The 21,849-nt window shown below is 36.3% G+C and overlaps 1 protein-coding gene across 6 annotated transcripts in view; it reads right to left on the reverse strand.

The window, feature by feature from the left end:
- PPP4R1 (protein phosphatase 4 regulatory subunit 1) overlaps positions 1-21,849 on the reverse strand; it is a 79,360-nt gene that overhangs the window by 30,050 nt on the left and 27,461 nt on the right. For 2 of the 6 annotated variants that reach the window (XM_023647462.2, XM_023647460.2), the window contains 7 exons: positions 14,790-14,874; positions 13,755-13,861; positions 6,420-6,562; positions 5,771-5,917; positions 2,338-2,445; positions 2,134-2,199; positions 1,320-1,478 (listed from right to left, as the gene is read on the reverse strand). In XM_023647462.2, coding sequence (XP_023503230.1) covers positions 1,320-1,478; positions 2,134-2,199; positions 2,338-2,445; positions 5,771-5,917; positions 6,420-6,562; positions 13,755-13,861; positions 14,790-14,874 — 815 coding nt within the window. Of the gene's footprint in view, positions 1-1,319; positions 1,479-2,133; positions 2,200-2,337; positions 2,446-5,770; positions 5,918-6,419; positions 6,563-13,754; positions 13,862-14,789; positions 14,926-16,491; positions 16,611-21,849 lie in introns of those variants that run through there. The other 4 variants (XM_023647461.2, XM_023647459.2, XM_070220585.1 and 1 more) reach the window with 3 other exon arrangements.

Below are 21,849 nucleotides of genomic sequence, written 5' to 3' on the forward strand. Positions count from 1 at the left end.
CACATCATAGTAAAAATGCTGAAAGTCAAAAGCAAGGAGAAAATCTTGAAAGCAGCAGAGAAAGCGATACATCACTTACAAGGGAGCCCCCACAAACACCTGAGAGAAGAAACAAAGGAGGCCAGAAGGCAGTGGGGATAACAATTCAAAATGCTCAAAGAAAAAACCTGCTAACCAAGAATCCTATACCTAGGAAAGCTATCTTTCAAAAATGCAGGCAAGATAAAGATATTCCCAGATAAACAAAACCTGAGAATCTGTTACTACCAGACTCACATTATAAGAAATACAAAAGGAAGCTCTTTAGGTTGAGAGCCAGTTACCCTATATGTTAATTCAAAGAAGAAAGATCTCAAATTAATAACCTAACCTTCTACCTCAAGACACTGAAAAAAGAAGAGCAAACTAAACCAAAAAGCAAGCAGAAGGAAGGATTTAATAAAGATTAGAATGGAAATTAATGAAACAGAGAATAGAAACAGAGAAAATCAGTGAAACCAAAAGCCTTAAAAAGACCAACAAAACTGACAAATCTTTAGCAGCCTGGCCAAGAAAGAAAGAGACAAGACTCAAATTACGAGAATCAGAAAGAAGGGACATTACTACTGACCTTACAGAAATAAAAAGATTATAAAGAAATACTATGGATAATCATACACCAATAAATTAGATAACTTAGATAAAACAGGAGGATTCCTGGAAAGACACAAACTACCAAAACTGACTCAAGAAGAAACAGACAATCTGAAGAGACCCCTAAGAAGAGATTAAATTAGTAATTAAAAAAACCCTACCCACAAAGAGAAGTCCAGGACCAGATGGCCTCACTGCTGAGTTCCACTAAAGATTTAAAAGAGACTTAACACCAACTCTTCACCAATTCTCCCAAAACATACAAGAGGAGGGAACACTTCCCAACTCATTTGACAAGGCCATTATTACCCTGATAACAAAATCAAGCAAAAAAGAAAAAAGCCATTAGAGAAAACTACCCACCGTTATCTTTTATAATATAGACATAAAAATCCTTAACAAAATACTAGCAAACTAAATCCAGCAACACACCGAGAATTATTATACTATGACCGTGTGAGACTTATCCCTGGGACTGAACATCTGAAAATCACAGCAAGAGAATGAACGTGATTTATATTTGAACAAAAATTTTGTCCAGTAAAAAAAAGTTAATATAGTAGTCTATTGTCTACTCCTAAAAGTATTAATAACGTACCTTAAATTATAGATTATTTCTTAAACTATGAAATCAAATGTTTGCCATACAATGTACTATTTTACAAAAATAGTAATTAAAACCCTACCCAACGTGAAGGATCACTGATCAAATTAATAAATAGTGCTGATAATTTAGTCCGTCGGATTTCTTGACACGTTGCACATGAAACCGCCATGAAGCATTCAGCACAAGCCTTCCGGACTCCCCACACGTTATCAGAACAAAGCTGGAAAAACCTGGGCAGCTATGCAAGGGAGACAGTGTTTTGTTAGGCAGACAAAGCAGGTTTCAGTAGTTACTTTTACTTCATTTTCTGCTTTCACAGTGTTTTAAACCACTAGATTTTCTTAACAAAATTTAGAAGACTTTAGTATTAAGACTCAGTAATTTTAAATAAATCACACTTAATTCATAACACTATTGACTATAGAAAAGGAAAAACACTCCCAACAAATATAGCTTAAATGTTATCCAAGAGCTTGTATCTACAGAAACTCTTCAAGTATGTTAATTTGTACATTAAGCATATATATTCCATGTACTAACTAGTAATTAAAAATAACATGCAGTAGATTTAATGTCACTAAAATATTTGAGGGTTGCAATAACATGAAAGATTCATTTGAATAAACAAGAACTGATTTGTCTAAAAGAAACGGGAGAGGTAAAAATAGATCAACGGTTCTTACACATATCTGCACTTATAACAAACGGTCATTATCAAAACAATTCAAGTGCCCAGATTATCAGAATTGAAACTCAAACTCCACACCATACTATCTTTCTGGTTTACATTCATGGGATTGTGTTAATAAAATTTTGGGGTAAATGTGTGCATTTCAAACTCTGTGTACCACTTTATAATCCACTGCTTACTGCTTTATTTCTGCAAAACTTACCAACATTTCCTCAGTAGCTTGCTGGCCAACTACACTGCAAATATCTCCAAAATTCGCAGCACAGACCTGACAACAAAAGCATCACTGACATTTCAAAATATTACATATAGAATTCCTTAAAAATAATCTTTTAAATTTCACATATCAATACAGTAACCACTAGAACCACGTGTTCTTAAAAAAAAAAAAAAGACTAAACAATACCTTTCGAACATGGAACATTCTGCAGTCACAGCACATCTCACAGAACCTGGGAAGGATAAGACGCTCCGTGATGTCCTTTCCAACCATGGGGGCCATTTTGCACATTATCTAAAATAAAGAAGAACAAAAATGCACTGAAAATATCTTCCAAACTAAGACTTCTCCAGTTAAGTTTGCTAGCTTATTAAAAGTATTTAATTTAAGGAAACATAAAATATGACACAGTATCATTACACTACATACATCACGAAAAAATTCATTTTATCTGAATTGAAAAGGAGAGATTAACAAGTACTAATAAAATCAACTGATAATTACTAAATGCATGGTAAACCCAGAGAAAACCCTAAAAATTTCATTTTTGTCTATAGTTTCAATATTATTAAATCATTTTGCCTGACAACTTTAAAAGCAAAGACTCCTACATTTTCCCAATGAGAATATAAGTGGTCACTGTTCAAAGGGAAAAAGATTATCATAACAAAAGATCTGGGTTTAATAATATATCTGTATTGCTAGGAAAAGCTATACAGGGGCAGTCCCTACCTTGCTAAGTGCCATTTTAAGTGAAACGTGTGCCTATGGGAACGGCATCCTCCCTCTGCAGAGCTTAGGTTACATGGAAGGCAAGGGCATGATTCTGGCACGCACATGTTTCAGTTAACACACTGCCAGGCAAAGTGAGGATGAACTGTGTTTGAAAAACAGCCCAAGTTATTTAAATAAATTCCTCCCACAGTTAGTATAGAAAGAAATCCCATGGTCTGTCATCATTTATCTATTACATGTACTCTCAGCCAGTGCAAATATGACAAGAAGTAAAAGGCATACAGATTGGAAAGAAAAAATCTCTATTCACATATGACATGATTGTCTACAAGGAAAATCCCAAGGAATCTATAAAGAAGCCACTAGAACACGTAAGTGAGTTTAGGAAGTTAGTAGGACATATGTCAGAACACAAAAATCCAATGTATTTCTATAAATTAGCAATGAACAACTGGAAACATTTCAAAACAGTATCATTCACAATAGTGTTAAAGAACACGAAATCTAACAAAATACATACATGAACTGTCTATTGAACACTACAAAACACTGACGAGATAAATCAATGGAGAGATCTACCACGCTCAGGGATTGCTAGGCTGACCATCATTCCCAACCTGATCTGTAGTTTCAACACATTCCCTGTGAAAGTCTCAGACCCTCAGAACTGGCGACTACACCTGCATCTCCCAAACCCCAAAGCCAGTTTTCCTTTTGTTTGGTTTTGATTAAAGTTTTCTTTTTTTTTAAAATTTTTCCTTCTTCTTGCCAAACCCCCCAGTATATAGTTGTATATTTTAGTTGTGGATCCTTCTAGTTGTGACATGTGGGATGCTGCCTCAGCGTGGCCTGACGACCGGTGCCATGTCGGCGCCCAGGATTCAAACCCGTGAAACCCTTGGCTGCCGAAGCGGAGTGCGCAAACTTAACGACTTGGCCACGGGGCCAGCCCCTGGTTTTTGTTTTTTGACTCCGTACTACTTCTAAGCTTTTCCAAGCTCTAGGTAAAAATCCAAAGCTATACTGTATCACCATACTTAAATTTATCAGAATGAATTATTCCCAACAGATAGAAAAAGTGGGGGGCCAGGAAATGTAAAATATGACAAAATAAACATACAATCAATTGTAAGAGAAACATGGTTTTCATACTAGTGTGGGATATAGTCTTTTTATTATAACGTTTTATTACTGTTAAATCCCATCAAAAATTATAATAGAGCAAGTTAAACCCCACTCAATAAAAATAACTATGCCAAAATTTACTTCCTGCATTGAGGAACTTATGAAATTAAAAAAAATCTGTGTGGAACTTGACAGAGATGGTGATTGTACAACATTGTGAAGGTACTAAATGCTACTTAACTATAACTTCAAAATGGTTAATTGTATATTATGTGAATTTCACTTCAATAAAAATGATATTACTGGGAAAAAAATCTAAATTTATTATCAGCCAGCCCTAGCAGTCTAGTGGTTAGGATCTGGCACTCTCAACTGCCACGGCCCGGGTTCATTTCCCAGGCAGGGAACCCTATCACCTATCTTTTGGTTGTCATACTTGGCTGCATGCTGCTGTGACGCTGGAAAGCTATTCGACCAGTATTTCAGATACCAGCAGGGTCACCCACAGTGGAGAGGTTTCAGCGGAGCTTCCAGACTAGACAGACTGGGAAGAAGGACCTGGCCACCCACTTCTGAAAAATCTGGCCATGAAAACCTTATGAATAACAGCCGAGCGCTGTCTGATACAGCACCGGAAGGTGAGAGGATGGCATAGAAAGACTGGGCAGGGTTCTGCTCTGCTGTCCACAGGGTCACCAGGAGTCGGAAACGACTTGATAGCATTAACAACAACAAAAATTTATTATTAACTGGTACCTGAGTATCCAAAAATAAAATAATTACATCAAGGAATTTCCAAAGGAAAGGAACTACAGAGATGATCTAATTCATCCTACTCATGATCCAGAAGCACTATAAAATTCTGGTGTAATTTTTTTCATATCAACAAAGATGCAATTATATTATTTTAGGTTTAAGTTGTAAACTTTCACTAGCCAAACAGATTTGAATAAATTTTCAGATGAACTTACCACTGTCCTAATTTATTATCAGAATTCTTACTCTTTGAACTCAGGAGGCACAGATGTGAACTGCAACAGATACTACTATATTCTAATTCATGCCCTATTTACGGATGGCTCTCAAATAATCAAAATATTTGCTAACCATGTCAAAAACCCAGAAAGCTTAATATTACACTTGACTTAATTATGTGCATAATGACTTAATCTGTTTATTCTTCTAATAATCATAATTTCTATCATCTATCATATCACAGTATAATGACTTGCCTGACATCCTTCCCCCAAAGACCATACTGTCAAGGGCAGGAGCCAAGTATTATTAGCATTTTTCCTACCATGCCTACACAGTGCTGGAAAAGTGTTCAACAGCAATTAAAGAGGTTCAAATGTTTCTTCATTCAATACAGGGGTTTTTTTTACACCTGTTTTTTTTTTTCCAACTGTACTGGTTGTTTCTCCTGTCTTATTTTTCCATTTTGACATAATAATAAATTTAGTTACTTATTATTTTCTTGCTGCATATCTGGCTTTCTCAGAGGTCAGTGATAGAGCCATCTAATTCCCAGGTGCTTAGCACAACATGGCACCCACAGAAATACACCTCTTCCTTTGTAAGCTTATGTCCCTTTCTATCCTAGAATTATATTTCAAATTTAATGATTTGCACCTATTTTGATAGATAAGATGTATAAACCCTATAGTAAGTAATATAGCATAATATTTCATGAATACCCCCTATTAGTCAATATAGTGACTAATTTTTTACCTAAACTGAAAAATCATGTTCTACTTACAGCAACGGCTTCTGTTTTCACATCGTCGTTGCTATCTGGGGCAGTTAGTTCTATGAGGACGGGGCACACTTTTGTCTCCACATCAAATCGCTCAATTAACTCCTGCTCCAGCAGAGCCAGCAAAGCTGCCTGACTTGTTTTTCTTACCTAGGAAAAAATTAACAGCACAACAAAGTACATACGCGATATAACAAAACTCTATTACTTGATTTTCACAAGTGTAAAGACTTCTCATCCCAAGTTAAATGGATTCATAACTAGCAAAACCTTCCAAATAAAAATCTGTGGCTATTTTCTTCAACTATTGCAAAAACTGAACTTGGCAGTCTGTGTTATGATAAATGAAGTGAAACCGAAAAGCCATCCTTGTAAAAGAAGTCTCACAAGGTAACAAATTTTTTGAGGGTCACCTATGAAGGTACCAAATGAGAATGCAGCTACTACGCACTGTCCATAAGGGCATTAAGGAGGCCTCCTAGATTTGCCAGATTCTCAAGACATATGGGTCTAAGACAAATGGTCATTTTGAAAAACAGAATAACGAAGTCAACGAGGAAAAAAACATTCAAATGAGACCCCCTAGGGTAGGCCACTTGACATACATCATACTGCATAAACTTTCTTAAGAACAGGTAAATGGCACTCTTACCTGATTATTCTGATCTGCGAGATATCTAACCACAATAGGTAGTAAATATTTGGAAAAAGCATATGGGATTGAAGGCCGGTTTTCTTGACAAAACAATGCAATATGAGGCACCTGTTCCATCAGCTCTGCTCTCACAGTTGGTTCTATCGAAATAATAGAAATGTGAGCAAACACATTCTCCCATAGGAACAAAATTTTCGCCTGCACTTGAGACTATTAGGAAAGCTTTGGAGTTACTTTCACCCTCAACAGAAAAGGGGCTTAAAAAATGTTCTCTAACTCTATGATCCCTTTCACCCCCCCGAGTGAAAGGACCTTCCCCTGTCCCAAACTTCTATCTTCACAATGCAATCATTTCCTATAATGATTAGATTTATTCATCACCTATGTTGTGCTACACTGTGCTAGGGGTTAAATATCCGAAATTCACAGCAACTATAATATGGTATTATCTTTACACTCTACTATTGAAGAACCATCTATGACAAATTATAAGGACTGGCTCCTAATCTAAATTTAGTTAATGAACGGAGGATTTATAGTTAGACTTAACTAAGACTAAAAAGGGTAAGTGAATATTAAAGGAGACCAATAGATTTAAACAAACAAAAAGCCTGAAAAGACCCAAGTATATATGTTAATTTAAATATGACAAATAAGGCATTTCAAATCTCTGGGTTTCAAAAGGATGAACTATCCAATAAGTAATGAATGGCAGGAAAATCAGCTACTTATGTGAGAAAAAAAGATAAGATTTATACACCACACACCATACATTATCTCTGGGTGAATTAAAGTTCTAAACATTTTTCTTAAAGATCAAAAGCACTAAAAGATAACACTTTAAAAATGTTTAATCTTGAGGTGGGAAGCTCCTTTAAGGCAAATAAACCCCAAAAACCAACTAAAAGATGAGTTAATTTCACTTTATAAAGACGTTATTATTGGGGCCAGCCCGAGGGCACAGCGGTTAAGTGCACACGTTCCGCTTCGGCAGCCCAGGGTTCACCAGTTTGGATCCCGGGTGTGGACACGGCACCGGCTTGGCAAGCTATGGTGTGGTAGGCGTCCCACATATAAAGCGGAGGAAGATGGGCATAGATGTCAGGGCCAGTCTTCCTCAGCGAAAAGAGGAGGATTGGCAGCAGTTAGCTCAGGGCTAATCTTCCTCCAAAAAAAAAAGACGTCATTATAGATAACAGATACCACAATCAGTTAAAAGGCACAAGAGCCTGGGAGAAAATACACATATAACAAAGTATTAATAACTAAATACACAAAGAACTCATTGTTCAAATGAATACATCAAAGAAAACACGGATAAGAACAGACAATTCATAGGAGAAATGCAAGTGACTAAACCACATACAGACCTGAGGATTATCAACACAAGCCATCACATCAGACCTAATCAGAACTTGGTACCTATTAATGATTATATTAAAGTTACTTAAGGTAAATATGCATGAACATGTCCAGAGGAACATTAGATTTCAACAAATAGAAATTAAATTATCAGTACAAAATATACTAGCATTTTACAAAGCTAAGAATCTTATCAACAAACCAATATTTGGAATTTCTACTACACGGCTGTGCCATTTGAAGTTAAACAGTATTTAAATAAAATAGAATGCTTCTGTTTTGAAAAACAAAAACAATTAAAAGAAAAGTAGACACATAAGCCTCTACTTTTCCTCACTGACCCTGAATTCGCTAACATTGACCTAATACCTATATTTTTGAAGCAAAAGGACATAAGTTACAGTTTTAGTTAAAAATGAAATCAGTAACTTTTCTTTCTTCAAGGCCCTGCTTAAGCAAAGAGACCGATGGAACAAAACCAAGTCCAGAAAAGGACTTATGCACATACAGACTACAGATTTATTCAAAAGTGAAAGGGAAAGATGGTCTTTTCAATAAAAGATGCTGTGTTAACTGGATACCCACATTAAAAAAAAGAAAAACAAAATAAAACTTGTCGCCCACTTCCTATCATACATAAGAATAAAGCCCAGGTAGAATGTAGATCTACGTGTCAAAGGTAAAAACGATAAAGCTTCTAAATCATTTAACACAGGAGAACACATTCATGACTTTGAGGTAAAGAAAATATGGGTAGTACACAAATAGTACTACCCATAAAAGAAAAGAACTTCTTTTCTTTAACAGGTACCACTAAGAGAGTGGAAAGACAAGTCAGAGAGAAAAAGGCACCTATAATACACACAAACGACATACGGCTCACATTCAGAACAAAGAATTCCTGCAAATCTGTAAGAAAAAGATTGTCAATTTTAAACAAGGAGAAGAGACTAGAACAGATATTTCAAAAAGGAAGATGCCCAAAGAGTCAATAAGCATGTAACCAGCTGTTCAGCTTTACTGGTTATTGAGGAAATATAAATTAAAACCACAATGAGATATAAATTTAAATGAAAACTTTAAATAAGTGTTGGTGAAGATGTGAACCAACAGGAACTCTCATACACTGCTGGTGGGACCACAAAGTGTCGCACCACTGTGAAAAACTCTATGGCATATCAAGAGGAATATAAGCATACCCTATGACCTCGTAACTCCAATTCTAGGTATATACCCCCAAAATGTATGCATATGTGCTCCACGTGACTCCTTGGCTCACAGCAGCGTTAACAGCCTAAAGCTAGAAGCAATCCATATGTCCACTAACAGAACACTGGATAACTAAGTTGCAGTGTATCCATCCATACAGCATTGTAATATATTCACATGCTAATCACCAAACAACAATTTAAAAAACCTATAAATAGGCAATGGTCCAGCGGTGCAGTGGTTAATTTGTGCGCTCTGCTTCGGCAGCCTGGGGTTTGCAGGTTCGGATCCCGGATGGGTGTGGACCTACACACTGCTCATTAAGCCATGCTGTGGCGGCATCCCATATATAACATAGAGGAAGACTGGCACAGATGTTAGCTCAGCGACAATCTTCTTCAAGCAAAAAGAAGAAGATTGGCAACAGATGATAGCTCAGGGCCAATCTTCCTCACAAAAAAAATAATTAAAAAAATCTATAAATATAGTTACATGCAACAACATGATGAGGTTTAGAAGTATAAAGAAGCTAGACACAAAATAATACATTCAGTATGACTCCATATAAAGTTCAGACAAGCAAACTACACATTTAGTTGTCAAAATGCTGATTACCTTCAGGGAAGAAGGACAGGACAGAAATCAGGAGGTACACTGAGACGGTTTCTGGGACGCTAGTTCTATTTCTTGATCTGAATGCTAATTACATGGGCCTTCATTTTGTGATACTTCATGGAGCTGAACATTTATAGTTCATGTACTTTTCATACGGTGTTATATTCAATATTAAAAGAAAAGGAAAAAAATTTGCTTCAAGTATGTCATTTCTGAAACCCTAGAAATATACTTATAACTGGTTTGGATTCCAAATTTATACATCCAGGAATACTCTGAGAACTGCCTCCCACTTCCCTCCCCTCACCCTTAAAATAAGCACAAACATACACACATGCAAGAAATTTACATGAAATTACTCCTGGTTGCTAACAATCCTGAGTCTAGTAGAACAACAAGTCACTTGAGGGTCACTCCCACTCCCACAACGAAGGTTGACCAGAACACCAAATACCTATGAAGATCCACTAAAGATGAGCTCACAATCCAAAACTATAAAAAAAAAAAAAGACGAGAAATGATCCTTCAGGGCCGAGCGGTTAAGTTCACGTGCTCTGCTTTGGTGGCCCAGGGTTTCACTGGTTTGGATCCTGGGTACAGACATGGCACTGCTCATCAGGCCATGCTGGGCGGCATGCCACATGCCACAACTAGAAGGACCCACAACTAAAAATACACAACTATGTACTAGGGGGCTTTGGGGAGAAAGAGGAAAAATAAAATCTTAAAAAAAACCAGTACAACTGAAATCTCACAAGGTTGTAATCTATCATAACATTAATTTAAAAAAAAAAAAAAAAACAGAAATGATCCTTCAGTAGTAAAAATATTAAGACACGACTCACGGGATTATGACATCAAGAACTTCAGCTACTACAAACAATCTTTAGAAGTTATGATCATTTTAAACATTCTGTTTTAAAGATATAATAAAAGGAAACATACTGAAAAGAAACATACTAGGGAAAGAAAAACAAGAGGATCTGAAAACAAAGCACTGAAGACTCTTGAAAATGAAAAATGAAGTGAACAGAATGAAACAGTCAACAGTCAGACAGCAGGTCAGAATTGGGTAGCAAACGCTTTGTGAGAGAAATTACCAAAATGTAAATGGGAGACAAAGGCCTAGAGAGTTCGAACAGGTAAGAGCCATGGAAAACACATTTATCTAACAAGAGTTCTATGTTCTGAACCACGTACAAAATATCTACTCAAACAGAAAATAAACTTGAAAGGGAGTTTGAGATGGAAGAGAGGCAATATTCAAAACGTTAAAGGTTGAAAATTTCCTGTATCTGACGGAAAGACAAGAATCCTCAAATTGAAGAAGCAGGGTAAAGTCCTGAGTAAAATAAATAAAAATAAACCCATACTTAAACACATGACAGCAAAACTACAGAATGTCAAGAAGAAACAGCCTTAACAGCAATCAGAAAGAAAAAACGGGAGTCCCACAAAGACTAACTTAGACTAGCAGACTTCTCAACAGTCACAACAGTAAGACGAGAATGGAATATGGGAACTATCAACTAGATTTTCACATTCAGCTTAAGAGTAATGGTGAAATGTCCCTTTCAGACAAAGGAAAAAGGGCATGTCACTGCCAGACCCTCATCAATACACGTCCTTTCAGAAAGAGGAAACTGAACCATAAAAGAATCAGATAAAAGATGTACTGATGAGGGGAAAAAGCTTAGTAGATTTAGCAGTAAATCTAAACAAGCATTTACTATACAAAATCATAGAAAATATAAAAGATAAATTTAGGGAAATTAAAAAATCAAGGTAAAAGTTGATAAAGATAAGGCAGAAGAAAGATTTAAAAGTTCTAAGCTCCTTATTTGTTTGGGAGGATGGATGATATGCCTTAACTTTTAGAGTTGTGTATTTTTCAATAGTCTTTATCTTACTCGAACATCACAACGGATCCAGCCTACCAAGTTAAAAACCTTAGGTCAACTCCCTCTTCCTCCCTTCCCTTCAACTACCATAGCAGCCCTGAAACCCCTCCCTAGCACTCTGCAATTCTCTCAAACAACTCCTAACAATTAGTAGAGGCTCCCAACCAGCCTTCCTGTCACCCATCTTTTTTATTATCAAGTCAATCCATACTGCTATTGTTCTAAACCACAAAAAAACTCTAGCATCGCAGTGTATAAACCTTTACAATCTAGCCCCTCAACTATCTTAACAGCCCCATTTTTCTAAACTGGAGACTCAGTAAGGAAACTCACTGTTGACCAAATGGGCCACTATCTTCAACTCTTCCTGCCCCTAAACCTGTGCTTTTCTCTGCAGAGTATGCTCTTTCCCTCTCTTACCTTATCATTCTATCAAATCCAATTCAAATGTCACTAACTTTCTGAAGAGAGCCCCAATCCTCGCCACTGTGATTTCTTCTTTATATATTGGTTGCATTCATTACACTGTTAATTTGATGACAGGAATTCTTACTCATCTCAGTAACGGCTCTAGCTTTCAATCTGGAACCTGGCACTGTTCTACATTTACTGAATGAATAGAAAGCGTAAATGTCGAGATACTTATCACGAACTCAACAACTTGAGAACATATTTTAAGAATATATATACACATATTTAATAAAATCAGGACTATAGTTGGTAAACAGGTAAAGAAAATAAATTCCTCTTTAAAGAACATCTATGTCTCTACTAAGAAAGGAATGAGATGCAACAGAGCCAAAAATTTAAGTTAAATTGTTGCATCTCTGCCAAATAAAAAAATAAATTATAAGTAAAAATTACAACTGATGAGACTCTCCTAAAACCATTCTAGAACAAGCACATACACGGAGCAATTATGCACACAGAACATCATAATGAGACAGATTATTAATAAGCTTACAAATGTTTTTTCTACTCTACAAGAAAATAAAAAATATTTAAGGCTTATGTAAAGAGTAAACATATTCCCATAAAATGAATTGCTTAACAAAAGATGAGCTCATCTAAAAATTAAAAAATCAGACTTGTTGACACGCCAAAAAGTTTGTTGGAAATTGAAAAATAACACATTTTAATTGAGAGTTAATAGGTTTAAGAAAAAAATTTTAATTTATTTTTGAATGTTTCTAAAATCAAATATAACAATATGCTTAAAATTTAACATTAGAGGGGCCAGCCTGGTGATGTAGTGGTTAAGTGTGCATGCTCCACTTCAGTGGCCTGGGCTTCTCGGGTTCAGATCCCAGGCGTGGACCTACACACCACTCATCAAGCCATGCTGTGGCAGTGTCCCACATACAAAAAATAGAGGAAGATTGGCACAGATGTTAGCTCAGCAACAACCTTCCTCAAGCAAAAAGAGGAAGACTGGCAACAGATTTAACTCAGGGTCAATCTTCCACACCAAAAAAAAAAGAGAGAGAGAAAAGAAAAAACAGTATTATGTTAAAATGGTAAATTTTATGTTCTGTATATTTTACCCCAACAAAACATTTTTTCAAAACTTAATATAATTGCATTCTAAGCCTCAAATCAAGTTTACCTCTTTCTTAAGCAGGCCCTCCTCTCTTTACTTTGGAGACAAACAGCTTTAGTTTCACAATGGGTGATTGACCTTTTTTTGGCAAGTGAGCAAGCAAACAAAAGAAAGTATTTTCGGGGCGCCAGATGGCCCCATGGTGTAGTAGGTAAGTTTGGCATGCTCAGCTTTGCAGGTTCAGATCCCAGGCACGGACCTATACCACTCATCAGCCATGGTGGTGGCAATCCACATATAAAGTGGAGGAAGATTGGCACAGATGTTAGCTCAGGGCTAACCTTCCTCAGCAAAAAAAAAAAAAAAGGCATTTTATATTTGCTTAAAAAACTTTACAGCCCACTTTTACAACTACCTTTTAATTTATTCAAAATTACTTTTTAAGTTTTTATTAATCCTAAAATATCAATGTACATGATGGAAAACAATGTTCTTAGATTTTTCTGATGAGAAATTTCCAAAATTAAACTAAATGGACCTACTATAAAATGTGTGGATCTTAGTAAGAGGTTTTTATTTTCTTGTTACTGATAGGTTTGATAATTAGGAAATCTTTTAAAGAAATCTCATATCACACTAAGTTTTTCATTAGTTTTTAGAAACACAAACTTGGTAAAGGAAACTTTTCTCTGCATAAACATATACCTGAATCGTCAGCTAATCTGCTAATTCTTTCCAAGACAGCAATACAATCTCTTTCATCATCGCAGACTTCCCTCAATGTATCCAGCAAACTCCGGGCCACCATTTGTCTACACAGAAAAAGAAAATTATATAGTGTTCAGTGGCATCATAGTTAATAGAGGCATATCCAGTTTTATTGTGCTTCACTTTATTGCATTTTGCAGATACTGAGATTTTTTTAAAAGACCCTCCACCAGCAAAAAGATTACAACTCACTGAAGGCTCAGATGATGGTTAGCTTTTTTTAGCAACAAAGTATTTCTTAATTAAGGTGAGTACATTCTTTTTTTTAGACATAGTGCTATTGCACACTTAGTAGACCACAATACAGCATAAATACAACTTTTATATGCACTGGGAAACCAAAAACCCATGTGATTTGCTTTAGGGTGATACTCGCTTTATTGCAGTGGTTGGAACCAAATCCACAATATCTCTGAGGTATGCCTGTATTTAGAATGTCAAAAGACAGAATCCATATAGTTTTAAAGAAAACGTTTTTCTTAATACATTTTATAACACATATTAAGTCCCTAATTTCCTAAGTGACAAATGCCAATATGGGTTTTATTTTAACAAGGTGAGACTGAATATTTACCAAAATATTTTTCATTTTTATCTAACTCATTTGACAAATTTCTAAGGTCATTTCAAACAGTTATCTTCAATTATCATAATAGGAAAATATACTCATTCTTCATTATATAAAACATTATCTTTACATCTTTTCCTAAATGAGTTTTATACATCTCTACTCAAAAAATTTAAGCAAAGACTTCGATTTCCCAGTCGGATACAGGTGGTCTGGGGACCATCCTTGGAGAAACATCAGGAAGAGTGTTAGCTCTTGGTCACTGCTGCGTCCCAATCCCCTGAACATCCCATGGCACACAGTAGGTGTACCTACTGGAAACTGGATAATTTTATTTTCCCTACTGAAATTAATGCAATAAAAGCCATCCTTCCACTTCCACTTTAACGAAAATAAGCACATACCTGTTAAATACGTTCTCACTTGCAGCATACTTGTCCAATCTCCCCAGTGGCGTCAACATTTCATCTTGTGAGACAAAGTCCAGGGCTGAAGGTATAATAATCACATCAGACTCTGAGCTGTAGTCATCCACACCAACTATCAGAGACATCAGAAATACTCCTTATAAGGCTTTGAAACTAAAAAGCACCCCTTGCCTGTCTGAAGTAGCATAAGTAAAACTGCCCTCAATGTTTCTGGAGTGGTACAAAGAATCACAAGAGAATCTTAGAATCAATTCAGAAACCATGAATAACTGAAGGATGCTTCCTCTCTTTTTACTACAGATATGTTCTGTCTCTAGACACATAGGGGTTGTAGAAACTCACTATGGGATGATCACAAAACAGAGTGAGCAGAGAAGACTGATCACGGAGATCTAAGAACTTACACATTCAATCAGAACACTAACTACTTGTAAATAAATAAAATGTCAAACACTGACACAGTTAATACTGCAATGCAGTCAGAGAAAAATTCACATTATATGCAGAGGAACAAGGATAAGAATTACAGCAGACTTCTCATCAGAAACAATACAAGCTGGACGACAGTCGACCAAAAATCTTTAAAGTACTGAAAGGAAACGCTGTCAACTGACAGCTCTACATCCAGTATACAGACGTCTTTCAACGGCTTTGAAACTTCTATCTTTCAAATATGAAGGTGAAACAAAGGCTTTTTCAGACACACAAAAGCTGAGAGATATCATCACCAGCAGACGTACACTACAAGAAATATTAAAGGAAGTCCTTCAAGCAAAAAGAAAATTACACCAGATGGAAATGTGGATCTACAAAAAGAATGAAGAGCATCAGAAATGGTAATTATGTGGGTAAATATAAAAGCCTTTCCTTATTTAAAAAAATCTCTTTAAAAGATAATTGACTGCTTAAAGCAAAAATATGTACTCTAAAATAAAGAGAGAAAAAATGGACTGTGGGATTCATACCATACATATAAGAGAAATGTACGACTACAGAAGTACAAACACAGGAAAAGGGTAAATTATACTGTCCTAAAGTTCTTACACAGTATGTGAAGAGATATCTATTACTTGAAGGTAGACTGTAATAAGTTAAAGACATAAACTAATTATAAACCCTATAGCAAACATTAAACATCAAAAACCCACCAAAGATATACACCTAGTAAGCCAATAAGGACCATAAAATGGAATCATAAAAAATACTCAGTCCAGGGGCTGGCCCCGTGGCCGAGTGGTTAAGTTCGCGTGCTCCGCTGCAGGCGGCCCAGTGTTTCGTTGGTTCGAATCCTGGGCGCGGACATGGCACTGCTCATCGGACCACGCTGAGGCAGCGTCCCACATGCCACAAGTAGAAGGACCCACAACGAAGAATATACAACTATGTACCAGGGGGCTTTGGGGAGAAAAAGGAAAAAAATAAAATCTTTAAAAAAAAAAAAAAACTCAATCCAAAACAAGGCAGAAAAAGAGGATAAAGGAAGGAAGAGCTAGGACAAATAGATGGGAAGTAGCAACATGAAGGATTTAAACTCAACCACATGAATAATCACATTAAGAGCAAATGATCTAACTACCCCAATTAAAAGGCAGAGATTGTCAAATTGGATCAAAAATAACACCTAACGTGAAAATAATTTTATACAGGCTATTCTGACCTACAATTCACAGCAAAGTACCTTATCTATTATGACTCAAAGAGTTGTAAAAACCATTCAGACACTCTCATTTGGCCTCAGTTTTCTCCTTTGTAACAAAGGATTGTTGAGCTAGCATGACCTCAAAGGTACTTCTTTATGCAGGCTCTAGAATTCTATGACTATGACCAAACTGTTTCATCAGCCTCACACTTGTTACTCTTAAAGGTAAACATTAATAATATTGATTCTGGTCCATAGAAAGCCAGAGGCAGTGGAGGAGGAGCCTAGAGCAGCGACTGTCAAACAGTGCTGTGTTTAAGATTTGGAGCGCTTACCTCTAAAAATGCAGGTTCCCAGATGTCATATCCAGATACTGATTATGTAGATTTGGAGTGAGGCCCAGGAGAATTCATTTTTAATAAATACCCCCACTAATTCAAATACAGATTGTGGAACAACCATATTTGAGAAACATTCCTAGAGGATAACAAACTCATATTTTGCTTCAGCTTTTGTTATCACTCTATCGATCATGGTTGACAATTACTAGTATACAAAGGGAGGTATTCGACTCTGGCATAAGAACTGGTGACAAAGGTTCATTTCTATTTCCCAGTACTACTGCATCCTGCCAATATCTGTGGAATCATTCTGGCCTGAATCACCCACTCCAAATTCAAAATTTCCTCACCCATTCTTGATTGGACTAATAAGACTCTGGATTTCATCTTTATGGAGGCCACAGGGATTTAATTACCATGGCTACAGACCGCACACTTAAGTCTTACCCAGTCATCCTGCAAATACCAGCCACAGGTAACAAGAAGGAAAAAAATAATAATAAAAAAACTATCACCACTAATGAAGAGATGCTACAGCATATACCCTAAGTGATGGTGCAGTCAATAACATCCTTAGATAAAACAGACACCACAGAGGGAATAAATGTAGCTATATTGCTGCAAGGATCCTATAGTTTATGCAAAGTAGTACATTAACTTTGAATAGATTATGATAAATTAAAGATGTGAATTACAATCCTAAAACATGCAACAAAGGATAGCTAAAAAGCCAACAGAGGAATTAAAATGAAATACTAAAAACTATTCGGTTAACCCACAGGAAGAAAGTCAGGGAAGGAGCAATAGACAAAAAAGAGACAAATAAAAAAGGCAAACCTAAATCAGATCAGTAATTACATTACATAAAATGGACTAAATGTTTAAATTAAAAGACAGAGGTTCCCAGACTACTAAAAAAATAACACCAGAGCTAGCCTTGATGGCCTGGTGGTTAAAGTTTTGCAAATTCTGCTTTGGCAGCCCAGGTTCGGTTCCCAGGTGTGGAAGCACACCACCTGTCTATCAGTAACCATGCTGTGGTGGCGGCTCACACTAAGAACTACAAGGACTTACAACTAGAATATACAACTATGTACTGGGGTTTGGGGGAGGAAAAAAAAAGAGAGGAAGATTGGCAACAGATGTTAGCTCAGGGCAAATCTTTCCCAGCAAGAAAAAAAAAAAAAACCCAAAATAAAAAACACCCAGCTATAGTCTGTCTACCAGACACATATTGTTGAAGTCAGAATTTCAACCAAAAGGGTGAAAAGAAAAGGAGTAAAAAAAAAGAAAGATAAAACATGAAATGGTAAGCATAAGAAAGCTGGAGGGGGGCTTGCTCTGTGGCTGAACAGTTAAAGTTCCGTGTACGCCACTTCGGTGACCCCGGTTCAGATCCCAGGTGCAGACCTACTCCACTCATCAGCCATGCTGTGGAGGCGATCCACATAGAAAGCAGAGGAAGACTGGCAGAGATGTTAGCTCAGGGCAAATCTTCCTCACCAAAAAAAAAAAAAAGAAAAAAAAAAGTAAGTGTGGTGCAAAGAAAATAACAATAAAAAAAGCATTGCTAAGTTAAAAAAAAAAAAAAAAGGAAAGAAAGAAAGCTGGAGGGTCTATATCTTTATCAGACAAAACAGACAAAGACAAGGAGTATTACCAAAGATGAAAAGAGACATTTCATAATTATAAAAGAGTCTACTCTTAACTCCTCACCTGAGTGCTTTCTTTTGTAGTTCTTTCTTTCTGGAAAATTAACTTAAGTTTCTGGATGCTTGGATACTATAGCACTAACAGCCCTTTAGTGCTCTACCACTTTAAAAATCTAGTCTCCTCAAATGAGAATGAAAACACATCATACCAACTCATATGGGATGCAACAAAAGCGGTCCTAAGAGGGAAATTCATAGCATTACAGGCCCACCTTAACAAACAAGAAAAATCTCAAATAAACAATCTTAAACCACACTTAACAGACTTAGAAAAAGAACAAACAAAGCATAAACTCAGCAGAAGGAGGGAAATAATAAAAATTAGAGCAAACAATGAAATCGAAACAAAAAGACTACAGAAAGGATCAATGAAACAAAGAGCTGGTTTTTGAGAAGATAAACAAAACTGACAAACCCTTAGCTAGACTAAGAAAAAAAGAGACAAGTCTTGAATAAATAAAATTAGAATGAAAGGGGAGAAGTTACAACAGATACCACAGAAATTTAGAAGATTACAAGAGAATATTATGAAAAACTATATGCCAACAAATTGGAAAAACTAGAAGAAACAGATAAATTCTTAGACTCTTATAACCTCCCAAAACTGAATCAAAAAGAAATAGAGAATCTGAACAGACCAATCATAAGTAAAGAGATTGAAACAGTAATCAATAACTTCCCCCAAAACAAAAGTCCAGGACCAGATGGCTTCTCTGGAGAATTCTACCAAACATTCAAAGAAGATTTATTACCTTTTCTTCTCAAACTATTCCAAAATATTGCGGAAGACAGAAATATTCCTAATACCTTCTATGAGGCCAACATCACCCTGATATCAAAGTCAGACAAGGACAACAGAAAGAAGGAAAATTATAGGCCACTATTGCTGATGAACATACATGCAAAAATCCTCAACAAAATATTGGCAAACTGAATACACCAATACATTAAAAAGATCATACACCATGATCAAGTGGGATTCATACCAGGGACACAGGGATGGTTCAACATCTGCAAATCAATCAATGTGATACACCACATTAACAAAATGAGTAACAAAAACCTCATGAGAATCTCCATAGATGCAGAGAAAGCATTTGACAAGATCCAACATCCACTCATGATAAAAACTCTCAATAAAATGGGTATAGAAGGAAAGTATTTCAACATGATAAAGGTCATATATGACAAACCCACAGCCAATATCATACTCAGTGGGGAAAGACTGAAAGCCACCCCTCTGAGAATAGGAACAAGACAAGGGTGCCTACTCTCACCACTCTTATTCAACATAGTACTAGAGGTTTTGGCCACAACAATTAGGCAAGAAAAAGAAATAAAAGGAATCCAAATAGACACTGAAGAAGTGAAACGCTCATTGTGTGCAGGTGACATGATCTTATATATAAAAAAACCCTAAAGAATCCATTGGCAAACTATTAGAAATAATTAACAACTACAGCAAAGTTGCAGACTACAAAGTCAACTTAGAAAAATCAGTAGCATTTCTATACTCTAATAACGAACTAACAGAACAAGAACTCAAGAATACAATCCCATTTACAATCACAACAAAAAGAATTACATATCCAGGAATAAATTTAATCAAAGAGGTGAAAGACCTACACAAAGAAAACGAGAAGACATTATTGAAAGAAATCGATGACAGAAAGAAATGGAAAGATCTTCCATAAACATCGATTGGAAGAATAAACGTAGTTAAAATGTCCATACTAACCTAAAGCAATCTATAGATTCAATGCAATTCCACTCAGAATCCCTATGATCTTCTTCACAGAAACGGAACAAAGAATCTTAAAATTTATATGGGGCAACAAAAGATCCCGTATAGCCAAAGTAATCTGGAGAAACAAGAACAAAGCTGGTGGCACCACAATCCCTGACTTCAAAATATATTACAAAGCTATAGTAATGAAAACAGCATGGTACTGGTACAAGAACAGGCACACAGATCTAAAGAACAGAACTGAAAGCCCAGAAGTAAAACCACACATCTATGGACAGCTAATCTTCAACAGAGGAGCCAAGAACATACAATAGGCAAAGGAAAGCCCTTCAATAAATGGTGCTGGGAAAACTGGACAGCCACATGCAAAAGAATGAAAGTAGACCATTACCTTTCCCCATGCACAAAAATAGACTCAAAATGCACCAAGACTTGAAAGTAAGACCTGAAACCATAAAACTTCTGCAAGAAAATATAGGCAGTATACTCTTTGACGTCAGACTTAAAAGGATCTTTTCGAATACCATGCCTACTCAGACAAGGGAAACAAAAGAAAAAAAATACGTGGGACTTCATCAGACTAAAGAGCTTCTAGAAGGCAAAGGAAACCAAGATCAAAATGAAAAAACAACCCACCAACTGGGAGAAAATATTTGCAAATCATATATCTGATAAAGGGTTAATCTCCATAATATATAAAGAACTCACACACATGAACTACAAAAAAACAAAAAATTCAATCAAAAAGTGGATAGAGGGGGCCAGCCCATGGCCGAGTGGTTAAGTTAGCATGCTCCAGTGCAGTGGCCCAGGGTTTCACCGGTTTGAATCCTGGGCACGGACATGGCACCACTCATCAGGCCACACTGAGGTGGCATCCCACATGCCACAACTAGAAGGACCCACAACTAAAAATATACAACTATGTACTGGGAGGGCTTTGGGAGAAAAAGGAAAAATAAAATCTTAAAAAAAAAAAAAAGCAGGCAGAGAATATGAACAGATATTTTTCCAAAGAAGATATACAGATGGTCAATAGGCACATGAAAAGATGCCCAACATCACTAATTATCAGGGAAACGCAAATCAAAACTACACTTAGATATCATCTTATGCCCATTAGAATGGCTGTAATCACCAAGACAAAAAACAACAAATGTTGGAGAGGTTGTAGAGAAAACTGAATCCTCATCTGCTGCTGGTGGGAATGCAAACTGGTGCAGCCATTGTAGAAAACAGTATGGAGATTCTCAAAAAGTTAAGAATAGAAATACCGTATGACCCAGCTATCCCACTACTGGGTATTTATCCAAAGAACTTGAAATCAACAATTCAAAGAGACTTATGCACCCCTACATTCACTGTAGCATTATTCACAATAGCCAAGATGTAGAAGCAACCCAAGTGCCCATCAACTGATGATTGGATAAAGAAGATGCGGTGTATACATACAATGGAATATTATTCAGCCATAAAAAAAGATGAAATCATCCCATTCGCAACCGCATGGATGGACCTTGAGGTCATTATGTTAAGTGAAATAAGCCAGAAAGAGAAAGACAAACACCATATGATTTCACTTATATGTGGAATATAA

This window comes from Equus caballus, chromosome 8 (assembly GCF_041296265.1).
Source record: "Equus caballus isolate H_3958 breed thoroughbred chromosome 8, TB-T2T, whole genome shotgun sequence".
NCBI lineage: Eukaryota > Metazoa > Chordata > Mammalia > Perissodactyla > Equidae > Equus > Equus caballus.